This window comes from Mesoplodon densirostris, chromosome 19 (genome assembly GCF_025265405.1).
Source record: "Mesoplodon densirostris isolate mMesDen1 chromosome 19, mMesDen1 primary haplotype, whole genome shotgun sequence".
Lineage (NCBI taxonomy): Eukaryota > Metazoa > Chordata > Mammalia > Artiodactyla > Ziphiidae > Mesoplodon > Mesoplodon densirostris.
In genome coordinates, this window is record NC_082679.1 from 65,800,555 (window position 1) to 65,819,879 (window position 19,325).

The 19,325-nt window shown below is 58.6% G+C and overlaps 2 protein-coding genes across 12 annotated transcripts in view; both read right to left on the reverse strand.

The window, feature by feature from the left end:
- SLC22A31 (solute carrier family 22 member 31) overlaps window positions 1-4,143 on the reverse strand; it is a 47,954-nt gene extending 43,811 nt beyond the window's left edge. The window contains 2 exon segments of the mRNA XM_060083192.1: window positions 3,704-3,844; window positions 4,086-4,143. Coding sequence (XP_059939175.1) covers window positions 3,704-3,844; window positions 4,086-4,143 — 199 coding nt within the window.
- Window positions 4,144-6,033: 1,890 nt separating this feature from the next.
- Window positions 6,034-19,325, reverse strand: part of ANKRD11 (ankyrin repeat domain containing 11) — a 168,056-nt gene continuing 154,764 nt past the window's right edge. For 10 of the 11 annotated variants that reach the window (XM_060083082.1, XM_060083083.1, XM_060083075.1 and 7 more), the window contains 5 exons: window positions 12,777-19,177; window positions 10,596-10,694; window positions 10,381-10,524; window positions 8,933-9,025; window positions 6,034-6,986 (listed from right to left, as the gene is read on the reverse strand). In XM_060083082.1, coding sequence (XP_059939065.1) covers window positions 6,801-6,986; window positions 8,933-9,025; window positions 10,381-10,524; window positions 10,596-10,694; window positions 12,777-19,177 — 6,923 coding nt within the window. In that variant the 3' untranslated portion in view covers window positions 6,034-6,800. Of the gene's footprint in view, window positions 6,987-8,596; window positions 8,761-8,932; window positions 9,026-10,380; window positions 10,525-10,595; window positions 10,695-12,776; window positions 19,178-19,325 lie in introns of all 11 variants that reach the window. The other variant, XM_060083084.1, reaches the window with a different exon arrangement.

Genomic DNA, 19,325 nt, shown 5'->3' on the forward strand with positions numbered 1-19,325 from the left:
GGCTGCATCAGGTCTTGGTTGTGGCATGCGGGATCTTTGTTGCAGCGCACGGGCTTCTCTCTAGTGGCATGCGGGCTCTCTAATCGTGGCGCGTGGGCTGCAGAATGCACAGGCTCGGTAGCTGTGGTGTGTGGGCTCTCTAGTTGTGGCGCACAGGCTCCAAAGCATGTGGGCTTAGTAGTTGTGGCGTGTGGGCTTAGTTGCTCTGTGGCATGTGGGACCTTAGTTCCCCAACCAGGGATTGAACCTGCATCTCCTGCATTGGAAGGCGGATTCTTTACCACTGCGCCACCAGTGAACTCCTAGAACATCTCATTTTTTAAAAAATAAATTTATTTATTTACTTTATTTTTGGCTGTGTTGGGTCTGCATTGCTGCGCACAGGCTTTCTCTAGTTGTGGTGAGCAGGGGCTACTCTTTGTTGCAGTGCGTGCGCGGGCTTCTCATTGCAGTGGCTTCTCTTGTTGCAGAGCACAGGCTCTAGGCATGCGGGCTTCAGTAGTTATGGCACGTGGGCTCAGTAGTTGTGGCTCGCGGGCTCTAGAGCACAGGCTCAGTAGTTGTGGCACACGGGCTTAGTTGCTCCGCGGCACGTGGGATCTTCCTGGACCAGGGCTCAAACCCGTGTCCCCTGCATCGGCAGGCGGACTCCCAACCACTGTGCCACCAGGGAAGGCCCTCTGCTAGCTCTGTTGGGTCCCAGGTGATGAGGCACAGTAGTATCAGTGAGTCCAGTAATATTTTTCTCCCTTTTTTTTTACGAAGACCAAATTGAGACCACTCAGATTGGCATCCACAGTGCAACCCCATACAGATTTGTGAATTCTTTCTCCAGTCCTCCTTGGTCTGTAACAGGACTATCCCTCATTCAGCAGCAGGCGTCCACGGCCGTGGGTCCAGACACCCTGCTTCATGGGGAAACCCTGCTTGTTCCCACCACTGATTTGGACCACATGACCCTTCCATTCTTCACCCAGAGTGTCAGCAGCAACTTCTTCGGCCGTACGATTCTCATAAATGGTACGAAGTTTTCATTCATCATCCACTTCAATGAGTTTCTGGCAGCCAATGGCCAGGAAAGAAATGTTCAGCTTCATCCTTAAGTGACCAGCTGCATCCAAGGCACCACGTAAAAGAGCTCTCATTTTTTCTTCTGTGGTTAATTTCTAGTTTCATGCCATTGTGGTCAGAAAAGATACTTGATATAATTTCTCTACTCTGAAATTTGTTGAGGCTTATTTTGTGCCCTAGTATGTGGTCAGTCCTATATAATGTGCCATGTGCCCTTGAAAGGAATGTATATTCTGGTTGTTTTGGGTGTAATGTCAGTTAAGTCTTACTGTTCTATTGTATCACTTGGGATCTCTCTTGCCTTACTGATTCTCTGTCTAGAGGCTCTGAGTGGGGTGTTAATGTCTCCTACTACTACTATTATTGTATTCCTGTCAGTTTCTCTCTTTATGTCTGTTATTTGTTTTACGTATTTGAGTGCTCCTATATAAGGAGCATATATGTTGAGAAGTGTAATATCCTCCCCTTGTATTGATCCTTTTATCATTATATAGTGTCCTTCTTTATCTTTCTTTATGGCTTTTGTTTTGAAGTCTATTTTGTCTGATATGAGTATTGGGACCCCCACTTTCTTGTCATTTGTTTGCATGAAATATCTTTTTCCATCCCCTTACTTTCAATCTGTGTGTGTCCTTTGCCCTAAAGTGGGCCTCCTGTAGGTAGCATATTGTAGGCTCTTTTTTTTTTTTTTAATCCAATCTGCCACTCTGTGTCTTTTGACTGGAGCATTTAGTCCATTGACATTTTAAGGTAATTATTGACAACTTTTTGTTTCTCCTTTTGTGGTTTGATGATTTTTTTTTGGCCATGCCACACGGCTTGAGGGATCTTAGTTCTCCTACCAGGGATTGAACCTGGGCCCTTGGCAGTGAGAGCTCGGAGTCCTAAGCACTGGACCGCCAGGGAATTCCCCGATGATTTTCTCTTGAATTATACTTATGTCCTCTTCTTTTTGGTTTTTGTGAGTCTATTGTATGTTTTTGATTTGTGGTTGCCCTGGTTTTCGAGTATGTTAACCCCTTCCTATATCTGCTTGCCCTAGACTGGGAGTAATATGGGCTCAAACACATCCTAGGAAATGAAAGAAAGGTCTACATTCTCTTACTCTCCTCCCCCCACATGTTAGGATGCTGACGTCCCTTCTTACATCTTCATGTTCATCCTTTTGCTCTTCACTCTGGTTATCATTCAGTTTCACAGAAATTTTTTGATGTTTAAAAAATCTGTGTACTGGCTTATTTAAGTGATTTATTTTCCAATTGTGATTTTTCTCTTTCCTATAGATTCTTAGTTCTATTTAGAGAAGTCCTTTCAGTATTTCCTTTAGGATAGGTTACGTATTGCTGTATTCTTTTAGTTTTTGCTTGTCTGAGAAATCCTTTCTCTCTCCTTTATTCTAAGTGACAACCTTGTGGGGTGGAGTGTCCTGGTTGTAGATTTTTCCCTTCCGGGACTTTGACTCTGTCCTGCCACTCCCTCTGGCCCGCAGTGTTTCTGTAGAGAAATCAGCTGATAGCCTAATGTGGGTCCCCTTGTCACTATTTGTTTTTCTCTTGCTGCCTTTAGAATCCTCTCTTAATCTTTAACTTTTGCCATTTTTATTATAATATGTCTTGGTGTAGGTTTGTGTGGTTTGGGACCCCCTGTGCTTCCTCTACCTGGATATGTTTCCTTCTTTAGATTTGGAAAGTTTTCAGCCGTAATTTCTTCGGATACATTTGTGGTGCCCTCTTCCCTTTCTTTCCATTCTGGAATCCCTATAATGTGTAGATTGGCACGCTTTATATTCTCCCATAGGCCTCTTATATTGCTTTTTTTTTTTTTTCATTTGGCTTTCTCTCTGCTTTTCTGATTGGGTCATTTCCTCATTTCCATTGGTCTACCTTCACTTATTCGTTCTTCTGCATTATTCATTCTGCTATTCATTGCCTTTAGCTCAGCTTTTGTCTCTGCAAATGAGTTTTCTAATTGTTTTTGGTACCCTTCAGAGTTTCTTTTTTTATAGTACTCTGCATTTCTGGATAGCCTTTCTTTTTTAAAATTAATTAATTAACTAATTAATTAATTTATGGCTGTGTTGGGTCTTTGTTGCTGTGCACAGGCTTTCTCTAGTTGCGGCGAGCGAGGGCTACTCTTCGTTGCGGTGCACAGGCTTCTCATTGCGGTGGCTTCCCTTGTTGCGGAGCATGGACTCTAGGCACACGGGCTTCAGTAGTTGTGGCATGCGGGCTCAGTAGTTGTGGCTCGTGGGCTCTAGAGCGCAGGCTCAGTAGTTGTCGCGCACAGGCTTAGTTGCTCCGTGGCATGTGCAATCTTCCCGGACCAGGGCTTGAACCCGTGTCCACTGCATTGGCAGGAGGATTCTTAACCACTGCACCATCAGGTAAGTCCCCGATAGCCTTTCTTAATTCCTTAATTTCCTTTTTGAACTCAGTGTCTGTTGGAGTGAAGAGGTCTGTGTTATTGTTTCTTTCAGCAGAATTCTCTTGGTCTTTTAACTGAGAGTGGTTCCTCTTCTTATTTCTCTTACTCTGTGTGTTTAGGAGAAGCAATTATCAACTGTGGCTTTGGAGGGCTGTTTACATGTGGGGGCGTCCCTGTGTAGCTCTCGTGGGTGTAATATATTTGGTACCAGGGCTGTTTTTCGTGTGGATGCCTGTCAGCTCTTTCCTCAGTGTGTGCGGGTTGTCATCCCCTTGCTCGGGGTGTGCAGATGTGGCCGCTGGTGACCGGTCCTGGGTTTCTCGGCAGCGGTGGCAGCTGAGGTACACCCCTGAAGGACGCGGCGAGTGGAGGTGGCTCGCGGCCACTCCTGGAGCCCGTGCGGTTGGTGTCCCACTCTCTGCGATCACACACGCCAGGGAAGAGGCTACAATTGCGGGTCCCGTTCCTCCTCTCACGCACCCCCCAAACAATGGTGCCCGGCCTCCAAGGCACCCCAGGCTTCCTCTGCGTACACCCTCAGTTGCAGTTGCACCAGATTCCAGCCCCACCCCCCAGGCTGTTTTCCGCACAATCGACCCAAGTTTCCTCCCCAGGTCTGACCTCCGAGGCCCGAATTTCAGCACCCATCCCCCCGGCCCGGGTGACCACGACCACTGTTATATTTTCTGTCTCTCTGACTTTGACTACTCACAGTATCTCCTATAAGTGGAATCGCGCAGTATTTGTCTTGTTTCATTTAGCATAACGTCCTTAAGGTTCATCCATGCTCTAGCGTCTGACAGTGTATATCAGGTATATGCGCCACCTTTTCTTTATCCATTCATCCGTCAGTGGATAGCTGGGTGTGTTCCATGTTTTAGCTGTTGTGAATAGTGCTACGATGAACGTGGGTGTACAGGTATGTCTTGGAGACCCTGGTTTCAGTTCCTTTGGGTATGTACCAAGAAGTGGGATTGCTGGATCACATGGTAAGTATAGTTGATGGACCTCCATGCTGTCCTCCACAGTGGCCGCACCATTTTCCATTCCCACCAGCGGTGCACAAGGGTTCCAGTTTCTCCACGTCCTCGCCGAGTGCTTGTTGTGTTCTGTTGTTGTTGCTGTTAGCAGCCATCCTAATGAGTGTCGGGGGTATCTTACTGTGGTTCTCATCCGCATTTCCCTAGTGATTAGGGATGTTGAGCATTTGTTCATGAGCTTATTGACCGTTTGTGTATCTTCTTTGGGGAAAGGACTATTCAAGTTCTTTGCCCATTTCTGAATTTTTTTTTTTTTTGCAGTTGAGTTTTATGGGTTCTTTATTTATATCCTGGACACGAACCCCTTTTTGTTCTCTGGGGCCCACCCCTGCACAGCCATGTGACGAGGGCATCTGTGCTGTTGTCTCTCATGGCAGGAAGTCACACGCAGAGCCAGGAAAGGGACGTCCTGATGTCACAATGTCATTGTGGTGTAGACGCACCAGAGCATGGGGTACACCTCCAGTCGCGCTTGGTGCAGCGGGACCAGCACCTACCACGGGTGGGACCTCTCTGAGTGCGGGGTCTCTGCCGGGTGGCCGGAAGCTGCTGATGCCAGGATGTGCCAGATGAACAGGTGCCACCTCAGTCACGCTGCTTAGAAAGACGTGGGGCAGTGAAGGCTCTGGCCCCGCCCCAGGGTCACTCGAGGTGGGACCGGCTGGGGCTGGGGGGCGGGGATTCGCACAAAGGGGAGTGCAGAGTCGGGGCGTCTCTGAGGCAGAAACCGAGAGCCTGGGTCGGGCCAGGCAGACCAGAAAGAGGAAACCACCTCCAGCTGGTCTGGGGCACCGTCAGGGCCGTTCTGTGGGGCCTGCTGGTGGCACAGGGCTGGGCTCTCACTCCCAGGTGGGGTCACGTCTGCAGCTCCCGCCCCCGCCAGGCACAGGAAGCATGGGTGGGGGAGCGAGGTGCCCGAGGACTCGGGCAAGGGCCAGGGCCAGGGCCAGGGCCACCTCAGACCCCTGCCTGGCCCCGCAGCCTCCACCCCTTGCCGTCCGGCTTGAGCCACAGCCGTTGGGCGGGAATTGTGGATGGAGCGGGCAGGCCGGATGCCTCTGCTCAGAAGGGGCCCCCGGCCTGGCCCTGTGTGTGCCCTCCTTGGAGAGGAGCACAGACCCCACGTCACGCTGGGCTCAGATCTCCGACGCCTGCCCCGCGAGCTGGTTTTCAGGTGCAACACACGGCCCGGGGGGGACTCCCACGTGGCAGCCCCACGGGGAGTCCGTGGTCCCTCCACAGCCGTGCCACTCAGGGGACCTGCTGCCCCAGTGCATGCCCTCCCCCGGTCTCCTGCCCACTCGGACGGGCCCTGGGAAAGAGCCTCTGGGTAACCCCTGCCGTCCCGGCCAGCAGCCCCAGTCGTTTGTTGAGTGGAGGGCAGGAAAGGGGGCGGGGCGGGGGGAGTATGTTTGTTTCAAAATTAATTTCCAGGGCGGGAACCCTCCCCTCACAGCCACGTGTACCCTCCTGAGGGGCCTGTGGTGTACAAAGAGCATTTAATTAATTTATTTATTTCTTTACACATAACTGAGGTGATGTTTCAGTACATAAGTTATTTACAACTGTGCAGTAATGTGTTGCAAAATAAATTATCTAGAAGGCAGCAAAAGTACATTGTGAACGTGTATAAAACTGTACAGCGTTTACGGGTACACTTTTTATATGATTATTGGCTCTGTAGTGTTTCAAGTTATGTTCTCAGAAAGAGAAACAAAATGCCCAAGATTAAAGGAAAAAATATACAAACCACGTGGATTTGACTCCATTAAAAACACGACCCGGAGTCCTGCCTGTGTGTCCCTGTGAGGCGGGCGGGCGGCACAGCCAGGCCCTCACCCGGCCCGGCGTCCCAGCCCAGGTCTCGGGCCGGCACCGTCGGCGGCCTCGTGGCGACAGGACGGCAGCCGGCCCGAAGCTCTCCCCACCCTCCGACCCGGAGGCCGCTGTTGCTGAGGGGTGGACGCCTTAACCTTATTCTCTTTAGTCGATCGGAAATGGAACAAGGACTTAAAGAAAACGCTCCGTCCTGCAGCCCCCGAGACGCCAGTGCAGCCGCCGGACGAGCCTGAGGCTGCCGTGTCCGTGCCCGCGTATCCGGCTCCGCGTCCTCCTGTGGCGGTGGGTGTGAGAGCGCCGCGTGCCAGGGGCCCAGCGCGGGCTTCTCCCTGGGTGTCCCCACCGGGGACGTGGTCTCCTTCCACCGCCCGGACTCGGTGGCGGACCGGGGGGCTCGCCTGTGAGCCGGGCAGCTGTGCCAGCGCGTCAGGCCGGGAGGAGCACGAAGTCGTCGTTGACGTCGACCATGGGCACGTAGAAGGAGGGCACCTCGTTCACACACAGGGACTTGTGCGCGGCGGGGTCCAGCTCCTGCGCCTTCAGCTGCCACTCCATCCTCTGCACGGCGTTCAGGGCCGCGGCCTCGTGTTGCTGCCGCATCAGGAGACACGTCTACGCGGGAAACGCAGCGGGTGAGGGGGGGCAGGCAAGACCCCGGCCGCCCCCGCACCCACTCCCCCGCCGCAGCGCCTCCCGGGACGTCGGGGCGGGGGACCCAGTCGCGCTCTGGCCTCAGGACGACCTCTCGCGTCTGGGCCTCGTCCTGCGCGGTGAGTGGCTTTGCTGACCACACGGGGGTCTGTCCATCATCCCTGCTCTGTGCCCCCACCCTGGGGGTTTCACCACAGCCTCTAGTCGGGATATATAATAGCTTTGCTCTTCTGTTTTCATTTTCCATTTATCTTATTTACGGTTGGTGACATTGGCTCCATTTGCATTCACAGTGGAAATTATGCCTTTTAGAAATTCACGTGTTTACTCTTAGGTGGGTGCTAAGTAAGGTAAACAGTTACACTACTAAAGGCGTACTCTGTATTTCATGTTAAGGGAGAATGTTGAAACTGAAATGATGATGGTACCTGGGTTACCAACAGCACGTGGGGGGGGGGTGGCGTTTGGGGTACAAGGCGGGCGACACAGAGCACAGTGGGCGGAAGACCAGCCTTCAGGGGAACAGAGTTAGCGGCGTGGCAGTGTGCAGGAAGATCATCTTATTTTCTTCGATGTGCACACAAGCATGTAGGGCCAGGTATCACAATTTCTGATTTGCTTAAAATAGTTCAGTTTAAAAAAGTGTTCTGGAAACAAGCCCCACGTGCTCCATGGCCAGCCGTGTCCTCCTCGGCATGCCTGGGCTGCTCGTCATCCTCAGGGAGACTCCAGCTCAGACACCCTCAGGAGTCCGGCTGCTTCGCCTAATTTGAAGTGTTTACACCGTGTTTCCATCTCTGGACTAGAACTGTACTTACCCCTGAGTTTTCAGTTACTAAAATGCAATTGTTTGTTAGGCTAAACCCCGTGAAACATGCAGCATGTCCGGAGAGTTGTCCCAGGGCTGCAGGAACAGAGAGAGGGCAGCCTGTCTCCTGAATAGGACCTCGTCCACCCTGTGCTCTGAGACCAGTGGCCACGTGGGTGGCCGTTTCGTGCCCCTGCACTCTCCGTACTTCACCAATTCCTTTTTCTATCCGTTTTTCGTATTGGTTTGTAAGTTCTTGGCACATTAAGGAAACGGGACTTACGTTGTCTTTGTAATGTACCAAATCTAACTTTTACTTGGGTCAGAAATTATCTCTCTTTATAGGAAAGTTTCCCGTGCAGCTCCCTTCAGGCTGGCTGGTGGTGGGAGGAGTGACCGTGGGACCCCCCGAGCGGTCACCCTGGAGCTTGTTAGAAATGAGGCCTGGGCCCGGCCTCAGCTGGGCCTGAACGCCCTGTAGGCTGGTTCCTCTCTGCTCTGGCCTCCTGGCCGCCCCTCTGGGTGCGCCGCCGCAGTGCCGGAGGCAGGGTCACTGAGGCAAGGGGTGAGGCTGGCAGCCCAGCGCGGGAGCCTGGGTCACGGCTCCATCAGCTCCACGCAGCGGGCCCTGCCTCCTGGGGCTTCCCGGTGGTGCCGGCTTCTAGGTGTTAATTCTGTAACGGGCACGTCACTGCCGGTCAGTGTTCACGGGGGACCCCGGGTGCAACCCTCGCACCCCTGCAGACAAGGACTTGCTTCTTACTTGCTAATCTCTCTCTATCTCCCCCCCGTCCTCTGCCCGCTGCACTGGTCAGCACAGCCAGGGCAGGGGTGATGGGTGGATGCTGTGACCTTTGAGGAGGGCTCAAGGTGGGGTCCCACAGAGGTCTGACCGCCAGCTGGTGACAGGAGCTGCTCCCCGCACACCTGGACAGGAGGGAAGACACTCTAAGAGGCAACATGGGGGCGGGGAGGCCTCGGCTCCCTCACTGCCAGCTGGGCTCAGAGCGAGTCTGAAGCTGCCTCCTCCGAACACGGCCCTGCCGCCCCCACCCAGAAGAGCCCTGGCCCCGCCGCCGCCGCCGGGGCCGGGGCTCACCTTCATGCGGTCGTACTTGTCGTCCACGTCCTGCAGCCAGGAGATGAACTGGCGGGCGTTGAACCGGTCCCGCACCGACTTGTTCTCATCGCCCTGGCGGGAGAGTGAAGCATGTGTGGGCGTCCGGGAGGGGTGGGCCTGCCTGGCATGTCAAGCCCCGTGTCCCCCGGTCAAGGGCCGACCAGCAGGGCCCTCCCTCCCCCACCAGCTCTCCACGCTGTCCGTGGGGGGAGCTGCCCTGTGGTGACTCGGGACCCCGGCAGCGCCTTCAGGCTCCCCTCCGTCTCCTGGGGAGGCCCCAGGGCAAGCCGGCGAGGGTTAAAAAGCGACAGTGACTTTTTCTTTGAAAGGACGTCTGTGAGGCCTGGGGTGGCTGCAAGGCTGCCCACGGTGGACTGTGGTTTACAAGCAAGGCAGCCTCGGGAACAGTAGGTCCCCACAGGCTCCTGCCGGCTGGGTTTGCAGGGCCTCCCGGGTCTCAGGGCAGTAAAGTCTCTCTCTCGCCCACAGGCAACCACCTGCCTGGGGGAAGCCCAGGCCCCACTACAAAGGGGCTTGAGGGGAGGAGGCTGCAGCCTGAGAGTCCTGTCTCCTTGACATTCAGAGGAAACCCAGCAATCCCTTGAAGGTGAGCAGATTCTTTTTTCTTTCAGATGCAAAAAGCAAAACTTCCACCCAATCCCTAAAATACTTTGTGGACAAATGTTTTTGCTTTAGGGAAAACTCGTTGCTATGCATATGCATAGTATGTTAAACGTAGACACTTTTAAAGATGTATCCTTAAAGGTTATTTGTAAGGACTCTTTAACGCACTAAAAAGAAATAAGGTTTAACTGAACCACCGTACGTCACCACGCGGCCAACCTGGGAATGCTGCTCAGACACCCAGGGGTCCATGTGATCCACCTGTGGGCCTGGGGTCACTAGGGGCCTCTGTCAGGAGGGAACTCAGCACCGAGGCCTGGCCCAGAAGGACACGCTCTGGGCTGAGAGTCACAGTGGCTGCGGGGGAGGAGAGAACATCAGGGAGGACGGGAATCGACTTGCTTTCTGCACATTTTAGATTTTCTGCACATTTTAGACCTCCCGTGTGTCAGCGGCGGGTGGGGCCCTTAGGGGCACAGGTACCACGGGGACAGGGGTTGGCTGGGGAGGGGTGTGACCTCATGGGACAAACACAGCCCTAGGGGTGGAGGGAGGCGGGCTGGACTCTGGAGTGGACAGATGAGGCACACTGTGTGTTCCAGCTGCTGGGTGTGCCCTGGGCCCGCATGCCCGTCAGGGCAGCAGCACTGTGGTCCCCGGCGTGACAGCCTGTCTGGCGCCTTTGTTGAGGAAGCCCTGCTGCGCGTGCAGGTCGCACGTGAGTTTCAGGGGGAACCCTCAGTAGAGGCCCAGCCCGTGACCCCGGCGCCGCTCCGGTGCCGAGCTGTCCCCCGGACACCCACCTGGCTCTCGAGCGGCATGTTGTACACCTCCGAGTCCAGCAGCATGGTGCAGGCGCTGAACGGCACCGCCTGGTTCGCGATGGTCCTCGCTGCCCGGCAGTGAACCCGCAGGATCTCCTGTTCGCAGGAGACGATCAGCTTTTCCTGGAGGAGAGGGGCTGGTGAGCTGAGCCCCACCCGGGCCGGGCGCCCTGGGCCCGCGGCTGCCCGCTTACCCGCTCGATGCTGTGCTGCAGGCGCAGCTTCCCGCGCACGGCCTCCTGCTGCTTGAATAGCTCCTTCAGGGGCTCCGCCAGGGAGGGAGGGGGCGCGATCTGCAGTCACAGGGGAGATGGGGGTCAGCGGGGACCGTGAATCACCCCGGAGACCACGGGCCCGTGAAGACGCGGATGCGCTAGGTGATGCCTTTCCCCAAGAGTAGGTGAGTGAGCGCCTGTCCCCCCCGCGTGGCTGGTCCTCCCAGAACCCCCATCGGCAGAGATGGGGGAGGCGAGGGAAGCTAAGAACAGAGGGCATCTGCACCGCGGCCCTTGCGCGGCCAAGAGGGAATGGAGGAGGGGCAGGGTGTCCTCTGTTTACCGCGGGCTTCACGCACCCTGAGTAACCATGAGGCCCACTGGGACACAGCTGCCCAGAGGCCACACGAATAGGACAACTGGGCCTGCCCATCTTCCCAGGGCATCAGCGAGGGAGAGGGCTCGCCCGGGCACTACCATCCTTGAACCCGGGAGAAGCCGCCGGTGCTTCCGACGAAACACACAGGAAACGTGTCACGTGTCACAACAGCACCAGATGGGCTGGAGCCTCTCATGGGGCCAGGAAGCACAGGACTGCCGAGGAGCCCCTCCCTGGTGGCCGAGGCCAAGTAGGGTGCGGTGGCTCGTGTGGCCACGACCTCGGGCTGGAGGGGAGGAATAAATAGCCCACGGTACAGTGGCCGCCACAGACAAGACCCTCTGAGGGGCTGGACTTGAGGCCCAAGCTCAAGGTACATGCTGTCTTCCAACTTTTCGGTCCAAAATCTCAAAACCCGAGATGAAACCACCCAGCCGGGTCTCTCTGGCCGCACGTCCTGCCCATCACGCCCCCGGGGCCCAGGGCACCTTGCCTCTTGGGTGCCTGCGGTGGTCTCTGTGCAGGGGTCTTGTCTGGGGCTGTTGTGGGTATGAGGTCACCTCCGTTTTGCCCTCCCCAGCTCTGGAGGGTGTGGGAATGAGGCCTGGGACTGGCTGCGGGGTGACAGGCTGTGAACCAGAGCCCGCCGCTAGAGAGGGCTGAGCTCCAGGAGACACGCAAGCTGCTGCGGGGTGAACTCGGGTGGCGGGGGTCCAGGGGGAGGCAGGAACACAGCTTTCTCTCTAGTTTGCTAACGTTCTACGGTGGCCACGGTGCTGTTTGTCTAAATTTCAGTTACTGAAACCAAACAGCAAACAAGTCTCACTGACCAGGGATCCCAGGCCAGGTTCACCCTGAATCCAGTGCCTCGGGCTCTCCCCTCAGCCCTACTTCCTGCCTGGGAACGGGCAGTGCAGGCCGAGGCCTGACCGCAGGACCCACGCGTGACAGTAGCCCCACGGAGGGGGCCCGTCCCGGGCAGCACTGACAGCTGGTTACAGGGGCCTCTCCCGGGCCCGAGAGACGGAACAAGCAGAAAGCTGGGCTTTTTTCCTCACGGGGGTGGGGTGGGCTGGTCAAAAAATGAGGCAAGTCCGCCACACGGGTGTGGACGGGCAGCACCTGGGCGGCTCTGGCCACCACTGAGCACAGGTGGCTGCGGTCAGCTTTACTGGCCGCGACGCCTGTGCCTGCTGCCGGGGGCCCGCGGGCAGCAGCACGTGGAGGATGCGCTCTCCCCGCGTGGCTCCGCGTGGCCCCGTGTGGCAGGACCTGCCAACGGCCCGCATCTGGCCATGAAAGGCGGGTGGGGTGTGCGCGGCGGGGCTCAGACAGGTCACCTCTGCACAGACGTGGGGCGAACCACCCAGTGGAGGGGGCACGCGAACAGACGGCCGCAAGGCGGGGCGTGGGCCTGACTGGGCAGGTGGGAAAGCCCGGAAACCCAAGGAAGGACCTGCTCTGAGGAGGCAGGAGAGGTGCCCTCAGGCCTCTGGGGGAAAAGGACTGGGCTCTGGCCTTGGGTTGGCACCGTGGGGCCGCTGGGGGCCACGGGTGGAGTCGGGGGAGCCCTCAGGCTGTTGAAGGGGGTAGAGGGGGCACTGAGCCAGAGAGGGGGCCAGGCGTGCCCCACGTGGGTGGAGCCTGGGTCAGCCGAGGTCCAAGCACGCAGACTGGGTGGGAACCGACACGGGGCAGATGGGGAATGACAGGGAGGACAGCGCAGCGGGTCCCGGGTGCTGGGCCTGGGGGGCGCCCCCCCACCCCAGGCAGGCACTCACCACGGGGATGTGCAGCTTGCTGAGCGGCTTGCCGTCCAAGAGGTAGGAGCCGGTGTAAGTGACGTACTCGGCGTAGCACTGGGGCGCCTGCGGGCTGATGTAGCAGAGGATCTTGCGCTTCTCCTCAATCTTCTTCCTGATCTGCAGGTACTCGAAGTACGGGTTGGACCTGTCGCTATGGTAAGGCTCGATGTCGTCCAGCTTGATGGCGTCCACGATGGCAGCCAGCGTCTGCTGGATCACCTCCCGCGTCTGACGTGTGGACGTGTGCATCTGCTGGGCCAGCTGCTGGCTGGAGCGCTGGAAGCGGCGTTTGCGCGGGTGCTGGGCCTGGGGGTCGTCATCCTCAGAGCCCCGGCCCTTGGCTCTGGGGGTGGGCGCGGCCGCAGGCTCCTTCTCGGTGGGCGGCGAGCTCTGCTTGTGCTGGTTGGCCAGCATCTGGGCCCGGGTCCTGGTCATGCGCTGGGGCATCTCCTCCACCTTGGGTGCCTTTGGGGCTTCGGCTGTCGGTTTGGGTTCCGGTTCGGGGGCTTCAGGCTGGACGCCGTCCGGAGGCCCCTCGAGCCCAGCACTGTCCTGGGGGCCGGCCCCATCCACCGCGCGGGCCTGGGCCGAGCCGTCCCCGGGGGCTTCGGGAGCACTGTGGGGCGTGGCCGAGGGGTCTGGGCCCTCGGCCTGCTCGTCCCCACTCCCTGGTGGATGCTGCTCTGAGGGGGCTGGCGTGGGCCCAGAGCCAGGGTCGGAGTCCTCGGGGGCCCTCCCCTCTGGCCCGGCCTCCGCTGTGGCCTCGGGCAGCGCGACCGGCTTCGGCTCCTCTGGGGGCTCTGGCGCAGGCTCAGTTGTGAGCCGGGTGGCCACCTGGTCAGGAGGGAGCACCAGCTGTTCGTCAGCAGCTGCCACAGGGACATCCCCGCCGCTCGGGAGCGCGGCGGCGTTGTCCAGAGGAACGAGAGGACTCTCCTCCACAGGCTCTGCTTCGACATCGGAAACATCCTTCGTCTGGAGAGGAAGCTCGGGCAGCGAGAAAGGTCCCAGGTCGAGGTCATCCTCGGTGGCGGGGAAGGCACCGGGCCAGGGCACCGGCTCCACCTGGCCGAGGGCAGACAGGTTGTGACCACTTTCCAGGAAGTTATTCTCCAGGGGACCCAGGGCCTCCACCTGAGCCACGGCCGTCACACACGCAGGCTCAGGGGGCGCGTCGGGGGGTGCCTCCGGAAGGGACTTGCAGTTACTGAAGAAGGACTCCAGCCTAGAGGGAGGGGCGAACGCGGCTGGGTCTTCTGAAGCAGAGACCGCGGCCGGGACCACTTCCCCGGCCTCGTCCTTGACTTCCAGTCCTGGCTCGGGGACCGACAGAGGGTATGAGACGGGGGACACCGGGTAAGGGGGCTCCGGGTGGAGAGACTCGGCAGGGCAGAAATGTTTCGGGGACTCCGGGAATCTCTGTGGGGACTTCAGCAGGAGGTCCGACCCCACGGGCCAGCTGGCGGGGTTTTCGGGGGTGCCCCCGAGGAGGCCAGAGGGGAGGCCCTGCTCCACAGTGGCAGGGTGCGCCCACTCGACCGGCTCCTCTGTGATGACGGTGCTGAAAGGGCCCTCGTCCAGGGGCTCCAGGAAGCTGGGCTCCGGGGGGATGATGGCCGCGGTGGCCTGCTGGTCCTCCGTGGCATCCAGGGGAATGCCAAGGTCAGGGGGAAGGGCCCCCTCCATGGACGGGGCCAAGAGCTCGTCTCTGTGTGAAGGGGGGGACTTTGTCGGTAAGCCGGAGAAGGCGCCCTCTGGGGACGGGGTGATGTTGGCTGCGGCCGCAGGCGGGCAGTGCAAGGCGTCCGCTTTGGGGGAGGGGATGCCATAGTCCGGGGAGTAATACCCCGGAGACAGGCAGGCGAACTTCCCGGTGGGTGCTGGGGGCCCCGGGGCCTTGTCCTCCGGGTGCCGCCCCGGCGAGCTGTAGCTGGGCGCCACGGGGACGCTCTGCTGTCTGAACAGCTTGTCCCCGAGTCCGAACTCTTCCTCAGGGGTCCTCCTGATGTCCACGGACACCGAGCGGTAAAGGTTCGTGCACAGCGGCCTCGTAGGCGTCTGGCCCGGGGTTTCTGAAATCCCGCCGGCGGCCACAGAGAACCTGTCGAAAAAGGAGGGCGAGCAGGCGCTGGCGGACGTGCTGGACACGGGCTGGGGGTCTGTGCAGTCGAACATGAGGTCGGGGTAGTCATCGGCGCTGCAGGACGGGGTCCGGGGCGTGTGCATGGCCTCCTCGTAGCTGGGGCAGGACACCACCGAGGCAGGGGTGGGGACCCCAGTGGGCCGGCCGTGGTCCGGCCTGGGGGAAGCGGGCAAGACCTCTTTCATGTGGGGGCCTGCCAGCCAGTCTCGGGGGTCCACCGCGGGTCCCGGGTGGGGCTTGTTCTCGGCAGCAGGGGCGGCAGGGGCTGACTCCTTGAGCTTCCTGTCCTTCAGGGCAGGGTCCAGCCCCAGCGGCTTCTTCAGCGGGCCGTCCGGGCCCTTCTTCCTCCCGTCCTCGGCGGGCCTAGCCTTCTCCTTGAGCTTGGGGTCACCGGAGCGGTGGCGCAGCTTCTCCATCTGCTTCATCCTCTCCTTGTGCCGTTTGTGGCGCTCCTCGATCTCCAGGTCTTTCTGGGAGAGCATCCGCTCGAAGCTCGTCATCATCAGGTCCCCGTCGCCCAGGAGCTTCTCCCGGGGCCGGACGTCTTTCTTCCCTGGGTCCCTGACCGGGAGGAGCTTGTCATTCCCGTTGCTGAGCTTCACGGGGTCGCCCTTCTCTTTGTCCAGGTTCTCCTTGAGCTTCTCCTTCAGCTTGGCCTCGCCAAGCTTCCCGCCCTCGTCCTTGGGCCTGTCTCGGAAGCAGCCGGGAGGGTTGTCCTTGTCCCGGGCCGCGGACTTGAGCTCCTCCCGGTGCTGCCGCAGGGGCCCGTCCCCGTGCCGGTCCCGGTGCCGCTCCTTCTCGTCCCGCCACCGCTCCCGGTGCTTCTCCCGCCGCCTCTTCTCCTTCAGGAGGCTCACGCTGCTAGAGCCGTAAGGCCTCAGTTCCTTCTCTACCTTCTTGGGAGGTTCTCTTTCAGGATCATTTTTCTCCTTCTTTTCAGCAGAAAACAACTCGATGGTTTTCTCCAGCTCGTCCTCTGCGTCGGCCTTGAGGCTGTAGGAGAGGCCGTAAGCGTCGGCCTCCAGGACCTCCTTCTCGTACTGGCCGCTGTCCTTCCGGCCGCCCGCGTCCTTGCAGTCGTCGCTCTTCTCCTTCTTCTCGGGCTTGTCCTTCCTGACCCGCTCTCGGTCGTGGCTCTTCTTGGAGGAGGACGAGGCGTGCCGGTGCCGCTCCCTCTCCCGCGCCCGCTCCTCCAGGGGCTCCGGGAAGGGCACGTCCAGGAGGGCGCCGAGGCCCGGGTCGTGGCCGCGGTCAGGGAAGCCGTCCGACGACGCGTCGCTGGCCTTGTCGTTGGAGTCCTCGCGCACGTCCTGCAGCGCCGCCTCCTCCAGCCGCTCCAGCAGGCTCTTGTCCGCGTCGGCGCCCTTGCTCGCCTTCCGCTCGCGGTGCCTGCTCCTGGCCTTGTCCTCCGCAGGGGCCCTCCTCTCGCCCTTCTCGGGCGGCCTCTGCCGGCCCCTCCTGTCCGGGGTGGGGTCCGCCGGCGCGCGGTCCCTCCTGTCCTTCTTGTCCCTGGGCCTCTCCGCGGGCTTCTCCTTCCTGTCCTTCCCCCCGTCCGCGGCGCCTTTCTCCTTCTTCTTCTCTCGCATCTCTCGGTCCTTCTGCTTCTCCGCGTGCTGCCTGTCGGCCGAGTGCTTCCGGTGCCTGTCAGGGGGGTGCGGCTCCCGCCCGTCCTCCCTCTCGGGGGGGCCGTCCCCCCGTCCCTCGCCGGCCTCCCCGACTTTGAAGCCGCTCGCCGTGTAATCATCCTTTTCATCTTCGCTTTCATCAGTGAATATATCTGCAATGTACCAGCTTTTTTCTTTACCCTTCTTTTCATCTTTTTTTTCAGAGAAGTCCTCGGAGAGAATTCCGGGGAAACTCTTCTCCCGTTTGTCTTTGCCTTGGTCGAGAGATGCCTTTCTCTCTCTGTCTTTGCTATGCACGTCTTTATGCTTCTCCTTGGCGTCCTTTTTCTCTTTAAAACACTTATCAAATTCTCTGTCCTTCTGACACTTTTCAAGGATCAGTTTTTCGTTTCTGTCCTTGTCACTGGACTTGTCTCTGTACTTCTCTAGCTTGAGCCTCTCCTTCTTCTCCTTCTCTCTCGCCGGGTGGTGCCTCTCCCAGGGCTCCAGGCTCTTCCCGAAGTCGCACTCGGGCCTGTCCTTGAAGACGCCCTCGCAGCCGCACTCCTTCAGGTCCTCCCTGTGCGCCTCCTCGGGCTTTGCACGGCCATCTCTCCGCTCCTTGGCGGCCTCGGGAGGCTCCTTCCTGTCCCGGCCGCCTTCCGCGCACTCCCGCCTCCTCCTGTCCTTCTCGCACAGGTAGCCGGGCACGGCCCTGTGCCTGTCGGCGGCGTGCTCCCTCCTCCGCTCCGAGCCCCGCTCCAGGCAGTCCCTGTCCTTCTTCCGAGAGAAAATGTCCTTGTCCGCGCGCTTCTCCCGGGCCTTGTTCTCGCGCCTCTTCTCCTTACTCTCCTCTTTCACCGTCTCCAGGATCAGCCTGGCCACAGACTCGCTCTTCAGGTCCCTATAGTCCGTCACGGGAGAGTCCCAGCTGTCCTCCCCTTTGAAATCGAAGGATGAATCTGACAAGTCAGAGAACCACCGATCCTGATCATCAGAAAGACTGAACTTAGTGTCCTCGCTCTCCAGGAACTGGCCTCTGTTACAACACTCGTCCAGGGCAGAGCCCTCCCTGTGCGCTTTTCTGAGCTTGTCTTTATCCTCTCTGAAGGTTTTCTCTTTAGAAATTTTATCCTCTTTAAAGTCATTCTTTTTCTCTAATTTTGAGGGCCTGTCTTTGGACTTCTTCTTCCTTTCCTCTTTGTAGAGCCTCAGCTTCTCCTCTTTCGGAGACTTTTCCTTCAGCAGTTTCTCCTTGTCGGCTTTGCTGGAACGGTCCTTCTCCTCCCGGAAGGCCCTGCCCCCGTCCTTGTTCAGGTCCCTGATTCTCTTGAGTGACTTGTCCTCTCTGGAGACTTTGATCATCTCGTCCTTAAAGAGCCACTCCTTCTCCTCCGACTTCATTTTGCCGAGTTTCTCCTCTTTCTTACAGTGGTCTCGCTCGTGCTTCAGGCCTTTCAGCTTGCTCTCAGCCGGCACGTCATCCAGGAGGATCGCCTTGTCTGCCCTCTGCTTGGAATCCTCGTACTCGTAGGTGAAGCTCTTCAGCTTCAGCTCCTGGCTGACGGAGCACAGCCCCTTCTCCTTGCTTTTGTGTTTATGTTTCGTCTTGTGTTTCTTGATGACTTTGCCCTCCTTGTCCAGCTTGGGGATGGCGCCGTCCCCGCCAGGATGGAAGGAGTTCTTCCTATCAGGCAGCGTGCCCTGCAGGCTGGCCCTCTTCCTGTGCTCCTGCCTCTTCCTGACCGGCTTCAGCGACTCCACGCTGGAGCCCTCGGAGGAGCCATCAGACTCGCTGCTCAGTCTCGTCCTCGTGGAGTCTGATAAGGAGCTGACCTCGGACCAGGCTGGAGAGGAGATGGTTTTCCAATTGTCTGTCCGCCAGTGCTTGGTGTGCGGGTCCGCGTGGCTGGGGTTATGCTTCTGGGGGGCGGAGCTGCCGTGGGACGAGGTGGAGGAGGCGGACAGGGAGCTGAACAGGGCAGGGTCCTTCAGCACCAGCGGGGACTCCTTGAGGCAGCCGGTGCTCCCCGCCGAGTCCCCGCCGTCCTCGCCGCTCTCCGAAGACTCGCTCTCGGACTCGGAGGAGCAGAACTTGTCGCTCCTCTTCCCAAACCGCACTTCTTTGCCCTTGATTTCTTTCTTCCGCTTCTTTTTCACTTTATTTTTCTCCTTCTGCTGCTTGGAGTTGGAAGGCTCCCGTGTCTTGTTACCAGGCAGCAGCGTGTGAGCCGAGAGCCTCAGCTTCTCCCCGGTCCCCACGGCGACACCGACGTCCTCCTCGTCGGACGTGTCCGACAGGATGCGATGCGACGCCTTCTTTGGTGCAATCGTGCTGTTTTTAGTGTAACTTTTCACTTCCATTTTGGGTATAGAAATGAAACTATTGGACTTGGCTTCCTTCCTGTAATCCTTCTTCAGCAAGTGCTTGTCGTCCACGGGAGGGACCCGGTCCTGCTCGTCGTCCTCGTCGAACTCGTACTCGTCCTTGACGGGGGTCACGGTTTTCTGGGGCTCCGCGTTCTTAGCCTTGTGCTTCAGGCCTTTCTCAAACTCGGAGTCCGTGTTATTGCCGTCGACGGAGCTGGAAGGTGCGAATGACGGGGCGTCGTCCTCCTCCTCGGAGCTCTCTGCGGGGACAGGGGGAGGAGGTCAGAGGTGCTTCAGGCAGGGGCTGCGGGTGCCTGGGGAGGGGAGGGCGGCCGCCGAACAAGCGCGTCACCTGGCTTAGTGCAGGTTGAGGCCGGCCCTGGGCAGAGGGGCTACAGAGAGGTCTGC